The sequence below is a fragment of the Podarcis muralis genome, chromosome 3, assembly GCF_964188315.1.
Source record: "Podarcis muralis chromosome 3, rPodMur119.hap1.1, whole genome shotgun sequence".
Taxonomy (NCBI): domain Eukaryota; kingdom Metazoa; phylum Chordata; class Lepidosauria; order Squamata; family Lacertidae; genus Podarcis; species Podarcis muralis.
Genome location: NC_135657.1, coordinates 4,504,288 through 4,522,201, shown reverse-complemented (window position 1 = coordinate 4,522,201; position 17,914 = coordinate 4,504,288). Strand labels below are relative to the sequence as shown.

The 17,914-nt window shown below is 47.6% G+C and overlaps 2 protein-coding genes and 1 long non-coding RNA gene across 15 annotated transcripts in view; 1 reads left to right on the top strand and 2 right to left on the bottom strand.

Annotated features, from left to right (window-relative positions):
* Window positions 1-9,258, bottom strand: part of HMBOX1 (homeobox containing 1) — a 132,920-nt gene extending 123,662 nt beyond the window's left edge. For 12 of the 13 annotated variants that reach the window (XM_077925391.1, XM_077925399.1, XM_077925393.1 and 9 more), the window contains exon 1: window positions 9,121-9,258. The gene's annotated coding sequence lies outside the window, so the exon portion shown is untranslated. Of the gene's footprint in view, window positions 1-6,522; window positions 6,593-9,120 lie in introns of all 13 variants that reach the window. The other variant, XM_077925392.1, reaches the window with a different exon arrangement.
* LOC144327187 (uncharacterized) overlaps window positions 1-17,914 on the bottom strand; it is a 197,966-nt gene that overhangs the window by 137,818 nt on the left and 42,234 nt on the right. The window lies entirely within an intron of this gene.
* INTS9 (integrator complex subunit 9) overlaps window positions 9,741-17,914 on the top strand; it is a 66,135-nt gene continuing 57,961 nt past the window's right edge. Inside the window, exons 1-2 of the mRNA XM_028725209.2 lie at window positions 9,741-9,844; window positions 17,115-17,242. Coding sequence (XP_028581042.2) covers window positions 9,836-9,844; window positions 17,115-17,242 — 137 coding nt within the window. The 5' untranslated portion in view covers window positions 9,741-9,835. The remainder of the gene's footprint in view (window positions 9,845-17,114; window positions 17,243-17,914) is intronic.

Here is a 17,914-nt window from a genome sequence, read left to right as displayed (position 1 = left end):
TGAAGGACCTCGTAAGAACCTGCCCAAGCTCTGGGATCTTCAGGGGAGACCCTACTCTCTGTCCAGCCTGGTGGGGACACAGAAGAGGACCTTCTCGGTGGCTGCTCCCAGACAACTTTGGAACTCCCTTCCTAAAGAAGCTAGGTGGGCTCCCTCCTTGTTGTGCTTTCAACAGCAGGTGAAAACTTTCTTGTTCCAACAGAACAGAATTTTTTTTTAAGGGAAGGGCTTCTTAACAGAGCTGTGCTGCTTTTCTTATATGTATTTTAATTTATTAGTTTTTAAATCGGTTTAATTGCTTTCTTAATGATTTGTATACGTTATTAGCTTTTCGTATTTATATATATATATTTATTTATTTTTAAAAAATGGATGTATGGTTTGTATTAATTGTGCCTTGAAACCAATCAGGGCCAATAGAGCAGGGCATACATTTCAACTATAAACAAATAAGCTCATGCAGATGTGAGAAGGAAACTGCACAGGACGCAAACCTCGTCATCATTACAGACAGGGCAGGGGACTTTTGCACGGCTAGAAGCTCAACAGCCAAGCAAAACACAACTGGCAGCTCATGTTCAGCAGGGAAATTGGAAATGCTGGACTGCATGATTGGCGTTCATGGTTGCTGTTGGGTTTTATCATATTGGGAGGGGAAACTTGCAATATTGATGGTCACTCCACAGAAGTTGAGTGTGGAAAATATCGTGAGCAGATATATTCAGCACAGGCTAACGATAAAGGAATTACCGTATTTTTCGCACCATAGGACGCAAAAATGAAGGGGGGATGTGTGTGCGTCCTATGGAGCGAAGACAGCATAGCCCCACAACCCTCTGCCGGCTGGAGAGGTGACGCGCGGCTATGGCAGGAGCCTCTTTAGCCGTGCGCCATCTCTCCAGCTGGGAGCGCGCGCACGGGGCTAAAGAAGCCCCCCACGACCCTCTCCCGGCTGGAGAGGTGACATGCGGCTATGGCAGGAGCCTCTATAGCCGCGCGCCTTTGCGCTGCTCCCCGACCTGCTCTTTGGGGCTGGTGGTGGGCTTCCCCCCACCAGCCCCAAAGAGCAGGTCGAAAGGAACCTGAAGCCTGGAGAGCGAGAGGGGTCAGTGCGCACCGACCCCTCTCGCTCTCCAGGCTTCCAAGGTAGCCGCCTTAAACGGCACCTTGTTTTAGAGGGGGAAAACAAGAGGGGGGAAATTCTCCCCCTCTCTGCGCAGCGCCTCCTGCCGCTTCGCTGAAGGGGCGCTGGGCAGAGAGGGAGAGAATTTTTTTCCTTGTTCTCCCCCCTCTAAAACAAGGTGCGTCCTATTGTCCGGTGCGTCCTATGGTGCGAAAAATACGGTAAAACATTTACAGCACATTTCCAGTGTGGATGCACACCAGGAAAGATCTCAGCTTAGAAGGCTTGTTGGAAGAGGAAGGTTAAAAGGCGGCTGAGACGGAGCCTGCCTAATATCCACGGAGAGGGAATTCCAAACATTCGAGGCTTGGCTCCTAAGTTGGGTGCAATGGACTTCCGGGCAAGATGGCATCGCAGGAGGCTCTCGGCTGCCCAGCACAGTGATCGATTAGGTGCATAAGGGGTGAGACGACCTTTTAGGAACACGCACATACCGTCTGCCTTGCATGACAGGGATGAATCATAGCTGCCAATAATTCATCAAAGTTGGGAAGGGGGCAGGGTACTGCATCGCACCGTATGCAAAGCAAACAAACAATAAATAATAATAAGAGAGCTTTGGGGGAAAGGTGTTCAGTGGGCTACAAAAGCTCTTTTAAATAAGATGCCCCTCTGCCCCAAAGTGGGACGCAGGTGGCACTGTGGGTTAAACCACAGAGCCTAGGCCTTGCCAATCAGAAGGTCGGCGGTTCGAATCCCCGTGACGGGGTGAGCTGCCGTTGTTCGGTCCCTGCTCCTGCCAACCTAGCAGTTCGAAAGCACGTCAATGTACAAGCAGATAAATAGGTACCGCTCCGGCGGGAAGGTAAACGGCGTTTCCGTGCGCTGCTCTGGTTCGCCAGAAGCGGCTTAGTCATGCTGGCCACATGACCCGGAAGCTGTGCGCCGGCTCCCTCGGCCAATAAAGCAACATGAGCGCTGCAAACCCAGAGTCGTCCGCAACTGGACCTAATGGTCAGGGGTCCCTTTACCTTTTTATGCCCCAAAGTATGCATTTCTAAGCATCATTTATCCTAAAACGTTTTTTAATCCCCTGTCTTGGAGCCGATAGCTGCGCCGCGAAATCTGGAGAGGAAATCAAAATCCGAAGGGTGAGCTGTGTTCCAAAACGGCTCACTAGCCCAGAAAGTGCGGCTCACACTGGGATTTGCAGGAGACAGGTTCCTCGGGCATCCCTGCTAAGGACTCCCAACTTCCTAACCGTTCCCAGCACCGCCCGCAGGACCCGAGAACACTGATGCTAGCGACATTCTGGACGGCTTTATTTCTGCCCTCGTGGGAGAAATAAAGGCCAGCTTCACTATCCTTAGGAAGGAAACAGCAGCACATGCAAGCCCAGCACCTAATAAGCACTGCAGAAATGAGCTGTTTGTATCATGGGACCAGCCTTCCACGGTGATGGGGAGCCCATGAGCCAGCAGTTTCTCTCCCTCCTCTCTCCAGCTAAGCCTTCTCTTTCACAACTCGAACGCTGCATCACCCACATGCAGACAGAGCATCCCACAGAACCCACCCTGCGATCCTTTGCAGGACAGGTAGACAGAATTCTTTCCTAAACAAACAAACAAACTTTTATTTATATCCTGCCCTCCCCGGGCTCAGGGCGGCTAACATCAGATATATAACACTGGTATAAAATCAGACAATAATTACCTCTTAAAAACAGGTCAAAATCAAATTAAAATCTAATCAGATGGCTTTCCGTAGGGTATGGGTTGGGAACAGTGAGTGCTCGTCGGCCCAACTGTATGCGCTGATCTTATATGGGCCTGTGAGAATGCTGTGAGGCCTCTTTCATATTACAGTGGTACCTCGGGTTAAGTACTTAATTCGTTCCAGAGGTCCGTTCTTAACCTGAAACTGTTCTTAACCTGAAGCACCACTTTAGCTAGTGGGGCCTCCTGCTGCCGCTGCAGCACAATTTCTGTTCTCATCCTGAAGCAAAGTTCTTAACCTGAAGCATTATTTCTGGGTTAGCGGAGTCTGTAACCTAAAGCGTATGTAACCTGAGGTACCACTGTAGTTCTTATACAAAAATAAAAGGGGAGACCAAAGGCCTGGCAGAACAACTCCGTCTTGCAGGCCTTGCGGAAAGATGTCAAATCCTGCAGGGCCCTGATCTCTTGCGGTACAGCGTTCCACCAGGCCGAAAAGGCCCTGGCCCTGGTCGAGGCCAGCCTAGAGGCCCGGGATCTCCAAGGTGTTATTATTTGCAGACCCTAAGGTCCTCCGTGAGGCGTACCAGGAGAGGTGGTCCCGTAGGTACGAGGGTCCTAGGCCATATAGGGCTTTAAAGGTTAAAACCAGCACCTTAAACCTGATCCTGTACTCCACTGGGAGCCAGTGCAGCTGGTATAGCACTGGATGAATGTGATCCCGCAGCGAAGACCCCATAAGGAGTCTCGCTGCAGCATTCTGCACCCGCTGGAGTTTCTGGGTCAGTCTCAAGGGCAGCAACAGACCAGCCCCTTACTCCCATCTCAAATCTCGGATCAACACTCCGCTTGTTAAACAACCTCCTCTTCCCTAAAACAATTTAAAAATAGTATCCAGCTCCAGATCACAAGTACAGTCATACCTTGGGTTACGAACATTGCGGGTTGCGTCATTTTCGCGTTGTGGACCGCGCCGAACCCGGAAGTACCGGAACAGGTTACTTCCGGGTTTTGGGACTCGCGCATGCGCAGAAGCACCAAAATGACGTCACACACATGCACAGAAGCGCCGAATCGCATCACGCGCATGTGCAGATCCCGCATGGATCACGTTCGCAACCCGAGGTATGACTGTACGGGATCTGACATTGCTTGCACCCAGAAAAAATGTTTTAAAACGCCCTTCTGTTCAGCATTCATTAGCCTGAAGCGATGAGGTCATCTCCTGGACTTGCACTGGCCGTAAAAAATGGATTGGGGGGGGGGGGGAATCATCCACAAACACGGATGCAAGGAGTGAGGGAGTTTTGAGCCTGCGAAGCAAGTGAGTTAAAAAGCACAAGAGGGGTAGTTTTATTACCGAGTTTGTTTATCTTGAGGATACACCCACAGGTGTGAATGATGTACAGGTAGAGTTAAAAGAAAAGGGTGCCTCTGAGCACATTCCGAGACTAAGGATTTGTTTCCAGTGTCAGAGTGTAGCCCTGTCAATCAAATGCCCACTCCTCCTGGCTAGTTGATTTCCTATAGGCTACTTTATTGTCACTGCCCTTAGTGGGGGCCAGTAACCTTAGCAAAAGATTTACCAGTAGATCCCAGTCTACCTTCTCCTGCTGTATGGGGAGAAAAGTAGTATGCTAGTCAAGTTCAACCAGCTTAAAAAACACATTCGACGCATTGTGTTTCTGTTTGCATTTTACAGATCACATGTACTTTTTGGTCTGATCCAGCAGGACTCGTATTTTCAGGATGAGGTCAGTGGATCGGAAACACAACGTATTCTTTCATACACACAGCCCCCTCCGCACAATGCATTTTTTAAAACATAAACGGGACTACGAGAAGCCTCTGCCCCAAGGAGCTTACAAATCTACAGTTTGACAGCAGCAGGGGAACAAATGAGGAAGGGGAGGGGCAGGGGAGGGGAGGCTAACAAGGGATGAATGTTAGAAAATGAAGCTGTATGTACTTAGCGACTTCCTTTCACCTGTGGCAAGGCCCGGAGTGGGGCTTAAAGCAGTTCAAAGAAAAAGAGGGTTTAGAAGAGAACATACAGAGGTAACTGCACACAAGCCACATATTTAAAGCACATGACTTCTCCCAAAGAATCGTGGGAACAGTAGTTCACCCTTTGCAGAGCTGCAATTCCCAGCAGCGCTAAGGAACTACAGTTTCCAGGATTGTTTCTGGGGATGCACGGTGCAGCCAAAAATCTGTTTCTTCGTCCTGCAAAGCCTGAGCTCACAGTCAAAGGTGAACTCATGGTTAAGAGTCCCACAGGTCTTCCACAGGGGTGGAAGCGATTCATCTCGATCGCCTTGTCCTGTCCCAGGCTGCCCTCAACTCAGGAAGTGAGCTCAGGCCCTGTGGAAATGGAGCAGACTCCACAATGACCAAGAGAAAAAAATGAAAGGGAAAGGTACAAGCTTTCAGAAAATCCAGTGTTTTATTCCAAGCACAGCGTTCAAGCGACAACAGCAGCAGAGATTTATACCGGTGCAATTTGCAAAACTCAGGTTTAGCTAGCTGGGGTTTACCCATCAAACGCACTGCAAATATTTTTATCCTTCCAGAAAGCACTAGGAAAATAGGAAGCTGTGAAGCAGCTTGGAAAACAATGGCGTTTAGGTACAACTCCCAAGGTCAGGAAAAACGCTGCCACACATTAACTAGGCTTTCTCTCTCTCTCTCTCTTTTTTGGAGAGGGGGTGACTTCAGTTCACAGCTAACTTGTTATCCAAACAGAAGCTGACTGTCAGCAGCAAACCAGCCACTAGCAGCCCACAGCAAGCCTTGGCCATTCATTCGTGGGGCCGGGGAATATGATCAAGGTTGGCCGCTGCAATCCTTGTAAACGTCACCCTTCGGTTGAGCACATGCTTTGCCCGCCAGAAGTCACAGGTGCAATCTAATGGGATCTCAGGTAGCAGTCACAGAATCACAGAACTGCAGAGTTGGAAGGGACCCTCCAAATGTCATCTAGCCCAACCCCCTGCAATGCAGTTGCTAAGGAAGATCTTTGCCCAAGACCATGGAGAGCAGCTGCCAGTCAGAGCAGCCAGTATACTCCTCCCAGTGCCTTTTCTTTTTCTGCTACGACGTCTTTTAGATTGCAAGCCCAAGTGCTGGGACTGCCGTATCGCTAACACTTGTAAGGCATTCTTTCTGGCTGAAGAAGAATATTATTATTTTTTAAAAAAACCACTCTAAATAAATACATAATAATGGCAGGTAAGGTAGCCCAATGGTCTCTAATGCAATGTAAGTCAGAGGCACAGAACAAAACATCACCAATCCGGTTCTGAACCCTCCACTGGAAATACAGCCTCTTTGTCTGAATTCATTCCGTGCTTCCCGGCTAATTCAAAACATGATTTCTCTTCATTAGGTCGGGAGTCACACCTTTCTCCAGTCTCCCACCCTCTCTCTTTTTAACCTTAGTCTCTCTTACTTACACAGCCAAAAGACAACTGCCCAAACAGAAGCAGAAAGCTCAAACTCACTTCCATGGGATGAGCCTTTTAAACCCCATCAGGAAAGTCTGCTCCTATCTGGGCATAACGGTGATGCTTCAATGAAAAAAGAATGAGCAGTTTTCAAGGCAGCCCCACTGGTCCCCTCTATATTTTCTTCCTGCCAAGACGCACAAGAAGATTTAAAAATAATAATACTTATTCAGATTACCCATGGAGATATCGAGTATCGAGGCCTCACTTTCTCAGCCACCTTCCTATTTTACAGATGGGACGCAAGTCTGGAAAATAGAAATACTACGGCTTAGCACTGGAATAATGCTTCTGGGTGTTCAAAGAGATCCCCATTTGCTCCCTTAGTAATCCTTACAAACAATCCTGTAAGGTGGATCAGTGTTGCTATCCCTAGGCTGCAAATGAAAAAAGGGTTGAGGGTAGGAATTGGTGTTCCGTCCAAGGCTGGTGTGTATAGGACTGTAGCCTATATAGGAATAAACCCACCATGAACTAACTCAAAGGAACTGACTTCTGAGTAAACATGAATAGGACTGCACTGCTAATGATCTCATGGCTAACAGTGCGATCTTAAACATGCATATGCAGAAGTAAATCCTTCTGACTTCCATGGGGCTTAATCTCAGGTCAATGGGTTTAAGATTGTGACCTAAAATGGGATTTGAAGGAGGGGGGCTCTTTAGTGGGAGCTAAAGTCCCAGCTCTGACCAAACTGGGGGAGGTAGTGGAAGATAGGAGTGCCTGGCGTGCTCTGGTTCATGGGGTCACGAAGCGTCGGACACGACTAAACAACAACAAAGTCCCAGCGAATCCCTGGCTGTATTGGATGTGAAACAGAACCTCGCAGGCTCAAGTTCAGCCCTTCACTCAAGGTACCACAATGGTTCATTTACAGCATCCTCTTAACTTTCTGAGAGGTGTGGAAGGAAAACTTTCAAAACTCCTAGGCGCTTGCATCAGATTTTAGGTGCTGGAGACCAGCCCCAGAAACATCTGAGGTGCAAAGCGCAGAAAGAAGCCTTTACCCATGTTCCAAATGAGGTCTGAATCAGCAATATTATGCGAGTAAAAGGGGACGAAAATCGTATGGCATGCAAGTGCCGCACAAATTGCCTTGGTTTCCTTAAGGCTAAGGCATTCATTTCTCCTGTTCCAAGCCAGTATTCCCATAGCGGATCCCAACCCCTCCCTCTGAAGGTCTGGATGCAGCAACAGTTCACACCTTCTGCTTGTCATTCTCGCTTCTTTGAGGAGGATGTTTTAGCCTCAGTGTCTCAGGTATCCTGACACAGACCCCATCAGCAACCTTAAGAAGCACCTTCTCCCTCTTCAACCTGTGCACATTTTGCATACTAACATTCTCATCACGACAAAAAGAAAAGGAAAAAATAGAGAACAGCTTCTTCAGCACAAGCCCCGTGTGTCGAAAACCTTCCCTGCCTCCTGTCCACAACTCAGTGAGGTCTAAATATTTCAGCTCGTTTTAGTGCACTCAAGGCAACAGGAATACGAAAGTTTGAGATTAATGCAGCTGTAGCTAAACTGCCTGTAAGCAGAGCATCAGTTGCCCCAGTCGGCACTGAAACCAATTCCCCAGCAAGACTTGGCAGACATGAAACCCAACCTCTCAACCTTACATCCTTATTTTCATTTCTGAAAATAATAATTCCCCATTTCAGGCACTCTGAAAAGTACTAGGGCCATCAAGATGAAGACAGCTGCCCTGCAAGATCATCAAAAAGGAATTTGTCATTGGTCTCAGATCCCAGCAAACCCTAGCCGTAAAGTAACAAGCAGAAACCATCCTGCCATCATCACACACAAGTCATGCAAATCCCACACATCATGCAAAACAGGATTTTTTTTGTTCATGTGGTTTGCACTGAAGGCGAGAGAAGCATCCCTGTTTGACTTTTCTCATGCCCTGAGGGATCACCACCTTGACCTAAGCAAGAACACATTTGTTAGGAAACAATCAAGTCAGACTGGTGTGGCTTTGCCTGGCTAATTCAATGCAAAGATTATCAGGGCTCCCTTAAGCCTAAGGTTTTCAGATGCTTGGGAGGGGAAAACGCAAACTAAAATCCAGACAACATCACATCTTCCCTTTCGAGTAAATAATCCAGAATAAACATGATCGGCATCATTGACAACGGTCTCTCAACCCAGTTCAGGACCACCGGAACCACTCAAGACGTATGAGCACATCAAGACGATTAAACCAAGCTTTCATTTCACTTTGCCTGCTTCCCAAATGGATGGCTAAAGTGAGATAAGAGGCAACTAGGAACGAGTGATAAGTGATCGTGAGCAAGCACCCAAGCAGGCATTTCATCCGCACCTCTTTTTGCCCCCAAACCAGACCTTTCAAGGGGAAAGAAAGGGGCACCCGTATTCCTTTTTAAAAACTTCCCCACCAAAAATTTTAAATAAATAAGAAATACCCCCTCTTTTTTAAAAAAAGCTATTTGCAAAAGACTTCCCCGCCACACACAAAACTCAGAAGGAAAAACATTCCCCCTCTTTCCATTGACTCTTAAAAATTCTCATACGCCACAAAAGTTACTTGGGGTGCATTTTTTGCCACCTCCCTCCCACCCCACCCCTCCTAACTCCCAAAGGTTGCAATGAATCGCTCCTACCAGAACCCCCAAAAAGAGGTGAATTGGGGGGGGGGGGAGGAAGAGGTGGTGGAAGTCATGCACCACTTTTCCTCCCCCCTTTTGCAAGATCACTCCCACCCCCCAACTCCCCACCCCAGATCATGCCCTTCCCTGGCCAAAGGACAACTCACCTTTGGGTCCCGCTTCCTTCCTTCTCCACTTGACCATTGAACGGCAGGAGTTGGGGGGTGAGGGGGGGGTGGCTCCCAAAATGCAGAAAAGGAAAGAGGCTGGTTTGGTGGGTTTTTCCTCCCCCTTTTCCTTGCGGGGGGGGGGGGGTCTGCAAAAATAAAATGAGGGGGGGCAGTGTGCCCAGGGGTGTGTGCAAAGCCCTGCAAGCCCCCAGCCCCAGCTCCCCCTGGCGCCCCCCAAGGAAGAGAAGGGACAAAAACCCCTCCCACTCCTCCCTGCTCCCCTCTGAGCTCAATCAGACCAGACTGGCTGCCTTTGTCTGTCTGACAAGCGCCATGTTGATATCAACATCCAAGCTCCCACCTGCCGCCGCGGGGAGGCCCTGGGATTTGTAGTCCTCCTTCCCCAAGGGGGCCGGCGCAGACCCGGCGGGCGGGGACTACGGCTCCCGGCGGCCCCCGCGCGTCGCAGCCGCCGCGCCAATGAGGCGGCAGGAGACGGGAGAGCGAGGAGCAGGTTGGCGTCGGGGGGGGGGGACGCAGCCAGGAGGGGACTACGGTTCCCGGCATGCTCTTCGGCCGGCTGCCCATGACTTCATTGGGGACGAGATGAGGAGGGGATGAGGGGAGACTACATATCCCAGCGTGCTTTGCGGGGGGAGAGGCCTAGGCCGGGAAAGGGGCCGGTCCTCTGCAAATAACAGCCGGGTGAAGCATGAAGCTGGTGAGTTGGGGAGGCTGGTGGGGAGGCGGGGGACCGGCATGAGGGGGACACACACGCGCCCTGCAGCCCTGCGAGGTGGACCTCGGCTCCCCTGAGGGTGGGGAGATTTAATCTGGAGGCTATTATTATTCATATATGGAAGAAAGAGCCTCATTTCTTCCTTGGAGGCCACCTGGCAGGGATGCTATGGCTCAGAATCTGGCAGCTTTCCTATAAAGAAGGGGGAATCATAAGCCTCGGGTTTTATAGTGGCTGCACGACCCCAAAGAAATCACCATTTTAGGGATTCTCATGTTATTACACATCTTCCTACCTGGAAGAAATCCGGTTTGATCATGACTTATGACTTCACTAAGAACTATTTTTAACCTATTTGCAAGTAAAGGTAAAGGGACCCCTATAATAATAATAATAATTTTTTATTTATACCCCGCCCTCCCCAGCCAAGGCCGGGCTCAGAGCGGCTTACAAGCAATAATAAAAACAAGAAGAATGATTACAACTTAAAAACAAAAATAAAATACAACATTAAAATAATGGAACCCCTGACCATTAGGTCCAGTCGTGACCGACTCTGGGGTTGCGGCGCTCATCTCGCTTTATTGGCCGAGGGAGCCGGCGTACAGCTTCCGGGTCATGTGGCCAGCAGGACTAAGCCGCTTCTGGCGAACCAGAGCAGTGCATGGAAATGCCATTTACCTTCCCGCCGGAGCGGTACCTATTTATCTACTTGCACTTTGATGTGCTTTCGAACTGCTAGGTTGGCCGGAGCAGGGACCGAGCAACAGGAGCTCGCCCCGTCGCAGGGATTCGAACCACCAACCTTCGAACCACCAACAGCAAGCCCTCGGCTCTGTGGTTTAACCCACAGCGCCACCCGTGTCCCTTTTGCAAGTATTTGCAAAAGTCCTTTTGCGTCCCATTTTCAAGTATTTCACCATAAATTTTATAATCCGTATTTAGTAGCGATATAGGTCTATAATTATACGTCATTTCTCTATTTGTTCCTGGTTTTGGAAGTAATATTATATGTGCTTCTTTCCATGTCAGCAATATTGAATCTGGCCTACTTTAGTGTCCGTCGCATATTATTCGTGTCGTGTGTGAATATGGATGGTCATAACTTCTGACGCAAATGTTTCATGCGAAACACGAGTAGCTACGTCCTGTGCGAAGAAATACTTTCTTTCCTGTGTCTTCCAACATTGGATGTCCACATCTTCTAGTGTTAATGAGGGAGTGAGGGGGGGGGGACCTTTTTCCATCCACTTCCTCCATGCCATTTTATAAATGTCTACCATGTTACCTCTTACTAGCCTTTTCAATAAATTTAAAAGATGGAGGCAGCCGTGTTTCTGAATACCAGTTGCTAGAAACCACAGGAAGGGAGAGGGCGCGTGTGCTCAAGTCTTGGTTGCTGATTTCCCAAAGGTTAGCCGCCAAGAGAACAGGATGCCGGACTAGATTTATTATTTTATTTATTTTATTAAATCTATACACCACTTGTGTGTAAAAAAAAATATTTAAAAAATCCTCAAAGCTGTTTACAAAATCTAAAACAGGAAAACGAAGGGGGAAAATCACAACCCTCCTTTAAAACATGCAAAAGTTAAAATACTGAAACTGATTAAAATCACTTCAACTTTCTAAGCATCTGGGCAGACTCGTCTAAACAGGATTGTTTTTAGCATGTGCCAAAAACAGTACAGTTTGATCTCAATAGGCGGGGAGTTCCAAAGTGCAACAGCGCCTGCAGTAGTTTTATAAACCCTACTTTACAACAAGAAATGGAGGCAGTGAGAGATTTTACTTTCTTGGGCTCCATGATCACTGCAGATGGTGACAGCAGCCACGAAATTAAAAGACGCCTGCTTCTTGGGAGAAGGGCAATGACAGGCCTAGACAGCATCTTGAGAAGTAGAGATGTCACCTTGCCAACAAAGGTCCGTATAGTTAAAGCCATGGTTTTCCCAGTAGTGATGTATGGAAGTGAGAGCTGGACCATAAAGAAGGCTGATCGCCGAAGAATTGATGCTTTTGAATTATGGTGCTGGAGAAGACTCTTAAGAGTCCCATGGACTGCAAGAAGATCAAACGCATCCATTCTTAAGGAAATCAGCCCTGATTGCTCACTGGAAGGACAGATCGTGAAGCAGAGGCTCCAGTACTTTGGCCGCCTCATGAGAAGAGAAGACTCCCTGGAGAAGACACTGATGCTGGGAAAGATGGAGGGCACAAGGAGAAGGGGACGACAGAGGACGAGATGGTGGGACAGTGTTCTCGAAGCTACAAACATGAGTTCGACCAAACTGCAGGAGGCAGTGGAAGACAGGAGTGCCTGCCGTGCTCTGGTCCAGGGGGTCACGAAGAGTCAGACACGACTAAACGACTAAACAACAACAACAACAACAACAACTTTACAACCTGAAGATTCTCAAGGCAGCTCGCAACACATTGCAAAGACTGCAGCAACATCTCATATGCACACAAACAAAAGCCGGCAACTCTGGCTGGTGGAGAGGGCAAGTGCTGGAGGCCGGGATTCCAGGTGGCATAGAATCCTGGAAAGGCTCTATCTTTTCAGACAAACTGTGATTCCCGGAAAGTCCCAAGTTCAAAGGTCACTTCATGCCACAATTTCAGCAAGTGAAATAAGGCATCAGCAGTATTGAATCTGGCCTACTTTGCAGGGTTGCTGCTAAGATTTATTGGCAATGAAGTGCCTACAATGCTAGAATGCACCCTACAAATGTCAAGCATTATTCCTAGGTTTGGGAAAGGGCAATCAGTCCTAGCCTGCTTTGCATTTTGCAGCTTTCCTATAAAAAAGGGGAAATCTCTGGATTTAAGAGCCTCGGGGTTTTTAGTAGCTGCACGACTCCAAATAAATAACCGCTTTAGTGTCCGTCGCATATTATCTGTGTCGTGTGTGAATATGGATGGTCATAAATTCAGACGCAAGTATTTCATGCAAAACACGAGTAGCTTGTGGAACTTCCTGCTACAAGATGGCGTTAAAGCAGAAATGGGGAACAGTTGTGGCCCCTCGGGATGTTGAATTCCCAACTCCCATCGTCCACAGCCAGCAATGGCAATGGCCAGGGATTATAGGAACTGCAGTCTCCCAAAATCTGGAGATCCACGTTTCCCCCATTCCCTGCTTTAAGGGAAGATTAGACAGATTTGTAAAGGACAACAGGACCAGTGGTACATCAGTAGAGGGGAAATCACAATATCTCAATGGAACAAAGAATGTGAATTCACTGCATTGCCCCATTGAATAAAAGTATCTGTACAGTTTTTGGTTGCCATCTGAACAAGTTTACCCATGAATAAACTAATTATATCATTTTCAATGAATTAAAATTATATCATTTTCAATGCATTAAAATGAACATTCTCCTATTTTAAATGGAAATTCTCTAATATTCTCATTAATCAAGAATATTCTCAGCAATATTCTCCAAAAGGTTATTCTCAAGAATTTAACATCACTACCCTGACTTTGATTCTGGAAGATGCAACTTTTTATTTAAGCCATTGCAGGAGGCATTGGGGAAGAGAGCTATTTTAAAATCGCATGTGCTTTCTCACTTTAAGTAAAGCTAATTTAATTCTCACATGTGAAAACACCTTGCCTCTCCACCAGAAACAAACCAGATGAACAGCCATTGCTTTCTCAAGGAACCTGTCATGTAATAATACATACTCATAGTCCAAAATCCAACAGAGAACTTCACATCTGAGGGTTCCTTACAGCATGGATTTAACGTTGAAAGACACCCCTGATCTTCTATTATAGCATTCGTGCCTATTATTATTATGCTGGGATAGCTCAGCCAGTAGAGCATGAGTCTCGTAAGGTTGTGGTTGTGGGTTCGAATCCCATGTTGGGTGAAAGATTCCTGCATTGCAGGGGGTTGGACTAAATGACCCTCGTGGCCCTTTTCACCCCCTACAATTTTGTGATACTACCATGATAATTAAAATGCTTTAAAATGTCTAGGGGCTTTGCAAAAATTAAACTGCAGCACAAATCATTCCCCACGGGTTTACAATCCTAAAGACAAAGGAGGAGGAGAAGGAGAGAGGGTTTTCTCCCCCCTCTCATAATCTTAGAACCCCTCAAGTCTGGGGGAACCCCATGCAATTTAATTGCAAGAAAGTCAGGATAGCATCTGGAGGTTCCTCATCCCTGGTGTGAATTTTACTCTCTATTTAATGGCAGCAACAGATTTGCAAAGGAGGAAACCCTATCAAGACATGGGTGGCACTGTGGGTTAAACCAAACAGCCTAAGACTTGCTGATCAGAAGGTTGGCGGTTTGAATCCCCGCAACAGGGTGAGCTCCTGTTGCTCGGTCCCTGCTCCTGCCAACCTAGCAGTTCGAAAGCACGTCCAAGTGCAAGTAGATAAATAGCGGGATAAATTTACTCCGGCGGGAAGGTAAACGGCGATTCCGTGCGCTGCTCTGGTTCGCCAGAAGCGGCTTAGTCATGCTGGCCACATGACTCGGAAGCTGTACGCTGGCTCCCTCGGCCAATAAAGCGAGATGAGCGCTGCAACCCCAGAGTCGGCCATGGCTGGACCTAATGGTCAGGGGTCCCTTTACCATTTAAGCCCTATCAAACACTGTGAGGTTTATTTCACAGTAAGCAGGCATAGGATGATGTGTGAATTGTGTGTAGTTTGTGTCATGCCCCACTTTCCTATTATTTCTCTCTGGGTGTGATTATTGTGTATTTCTGCTATATGGTCGTTCATAAATGCCATATGTAATTCTTGTTTCAAATCGAAAGTCCAAACCATAGAACTTAAGAAAAGAAAGTATTTTTTTTAAAAAAAGTGTGTTCCATCCTATGTTTGCTGCCTTATCCTGGAGTGATTTCACCAGCAAGTGGCTTAGGGCTTGTTGCCAGCATTCTTGACTCTCACCGTGTTTGCATTTGGATTTTTCTCCCTCGCGCACAAATGCACCCATGTTTGCATATTATGATTTCATACGTTTGGTATTATTTGAGTCTCAAAGAGCTCTCTGGTAACGTACTTAAGGGAATAAGCCAGCCTTCTTTGCTTTGGACTTGGCACGGTCAGCGATCGAGATCTCCTCCCATATTGAGAGTTCCCTCTTTTCCATCTTGGGCGATGGGTAATGCTTTTCCGCTTAGCGTCAACCTATGTTCCCATCAATACCTCTTAAGTGGTTGCATGAACCCTGCCTCTTCTGCAAAGTTGTCCCCAGGCATCTGACTGCCCAAACTTTGGACAAACACTTGGTCTTATTTCCTGCCCTCTTCTGCCAACCAAGGCTTTTGGCGATAGACCCAAGAACGGTATATCTTGCACTCCAGCTGTTTCTGCTAGTACGTAGTTTCTGGTGATCCTGCTCTTCGCAAAAGGGTTCTTTTTCTTTGCAAAGATCTAGTGGCTCAGTTAGTTCAGACCAAATTGTGAAATTGAGATCTGCTCCTTCTGCAATAATTAATAATAATAATAATAAATTTATCATTTATACCCCACCCATCTGGCTGGATTTTGCCAGCCACTCTGGGTGGCTCCCAACAGAATTAAGAGCACAATTAAAAGTACTTTGCACCTCTTTTTTGCTCCCTCTTAGGTTTTTCGGGGACGCAGGTGGCGCTGTGGTCTAAACCACTGAGCCTAGGGCTTGCCGATCAGATAGTCAGCGGTTCGAATCCCCACAACGGGATAAGCTCCCGTTGATCGGTCCCTGCTCCTGCCAACCTAGCAGTTCGAAAGCATGTCAAATTTCAAGTAGGGAAGGTAAACAGCATTTCCGTGCACTGCTCTGGTTTCGCCAGAAGCGGCTTAGTCATGCTGGCCACATGACCTGGAAGCTGTACTCTGGCTCCCTCGGCCAATAAAGCGAGATGAGTGCCGCAACCCCAGAGTCGTCCGCGACTGGACCTAACGGTCATGGTTCCCTTTAGATTTTCCAAGTCATGAGGCTGCAGTAATACGAGAAGCCACAACTCTTAGACAAGGGATGGGTGCTATGCCTCAGTCAGGGATCTCCTCATCAGAGGAGGACCAGAAGCCCCTGACCTTACACCAATCTCTGGGTAATGTTGCATCTGGGGTGAGGTTCCAGGATCCTTCAGTGAAGCTGAGTCCAGCCTCTGACATTGAGGTCCTAAGCTCAAGCGAAAGGCAGTATCCTAAACACCAGATCAAATCCTTTCCCATCTGGAGAAGTGTCCCATCCAAACTGACAACATCCCCTTCCCTCACAAAACCTCGACTGAAAAGAGCTCCATTCACTAAGTTGCTGAACATTTTCAGCCATCACTGCAGCTATCACTGCAGTGATAGGAGCATCATTGCCACACATGTAATAGAATATAGACTGATAAGTCTGAGCAGCATTTCTGTTGCATGTGACTCGCCCTTTCTATTAATACTTTTCATGAGATGGAATCACTAGGAAGTTTCTAATAATAAATGTGAAAATGTTCCATTATTAAATCACTTCTGTCGCCATGGTTGATCAGACTAACATTTGTGATGCCCCCGCCTGGGCGGCTCGCAACAGAGTATTAAAAGCACAATAAAACGTCATACATTAAAAGCTTCCCTAAACAGGGCTGCCTTCAGGTGTTTCCTAAAAGTCAGATAGTTGTTTATTTCCTTGACATCTGATGGGAGGGCGTTCCACAGGGCGGGTGCCACCACCGAGAAGGCCCTCTGCCTGGTTCCCTGTAACCTCACTTTTCGTAGGGAGGGAACCGCCAAAAGGCCCACAGAGCTGGACCTCAGTGTCCAGGCAGAACGATGGGGGTGGAGACGCTCCTTCAGGTATACTGGGCCGAGGCCGTTTAGGGGTTTCAAGGTCAGCACCAACACTTTGAATTGTGCTCAGAAACGTAAAAAGTTAAAGGTAAAGGACCCCTGACAGTTAGGTCCAGGTGCGAACGACTCTGGTGTTGCGGCACTCATCTCGCTTTACTGGCCGAGGGAGCTGACGTTTGTCCGCAGCCAGTTTTTCTGGGTCAAGTGGCCAGCATGACTAAGCCACTTCTGGCGAAACCAGAAATTTTGCTCAGTGAATAAGTAAATTTTGCTCAGTGAATAAGTGTCAAAGAGAATGGGGAGCAGGTCATGCTAACCTTGAACCATTATGAGATTATTTAAAATATGGCAAGGATTCTTGGGCAGCAGACTGGTTGGCAAAGCTTCTTCCTCCCTTCCAAGCCTGTGAATTCCTTTTGCTTTTATTGGTCATTTATTGGATCCCATCTCATTCCCTTAGTACTGCCTGTCCGGACACCCAACGCTACCATGCAACGTCCTCAAATTCAAATCGACCACCATTATGCTCGACTGTGGGCTGGATATGACCTCGACACTCAACTTTCTGCCCCTGCCTTTGGTCCAGAGGTACGTCCCGAGGCTCCTTGCACGCTTTCCGGTTCTGCTTTCCGCTTCGTAAACTAGATTTTGGGGAGGGAGAAGTTTAGGGGGTGAGGGCATTCTTTCTGGGAGGAGCTGACTTGCCTGGGAAAGGAGGTTTTTTTTTTTTTCAAATGAGCATGCAGCATCGCCCGATAGCATAAATAGACTTAGTCCACTTAAAAATTCCCTTTATCAAAATAACGTCCTTTGGCTCAGTAGATGGAAAACGGTTTATGGATTTATCGATTCGGTTTTCCAGATAATTTATTCTAAGCTTCAGTAAAGTATTGCGGCAGCGGCTCAGCGCAAGTGAGGTCACAGATCTGTCATCTTTTCTGGCTTCTTCAGGCAAGGAGAGATAAATGGGAGCCAGGAGGAAAGTGCAAGCTTGCCAGGCGTATATCTCCCCCTCCCAGACACACACCAGCCCACCCCACAAATTAAAAAGTAGATATGTTACAGGATCTTCAACATAATCAGAAAAGGAAGTGGGTCTCCCGATGGGTCCCGATTCTTGTGCGCTGGGAAATCCTTGCCCCAGCTCAAACGAAGCAACTGAGATGGCTGTCACGGGAGGGCAAGAGGGCAGAGGCGCACCTGGCTTCACATTTCTCTGCCTTATCTCTGCTCCCAGGTTGGGGCTAGTTTGCAAGAAGA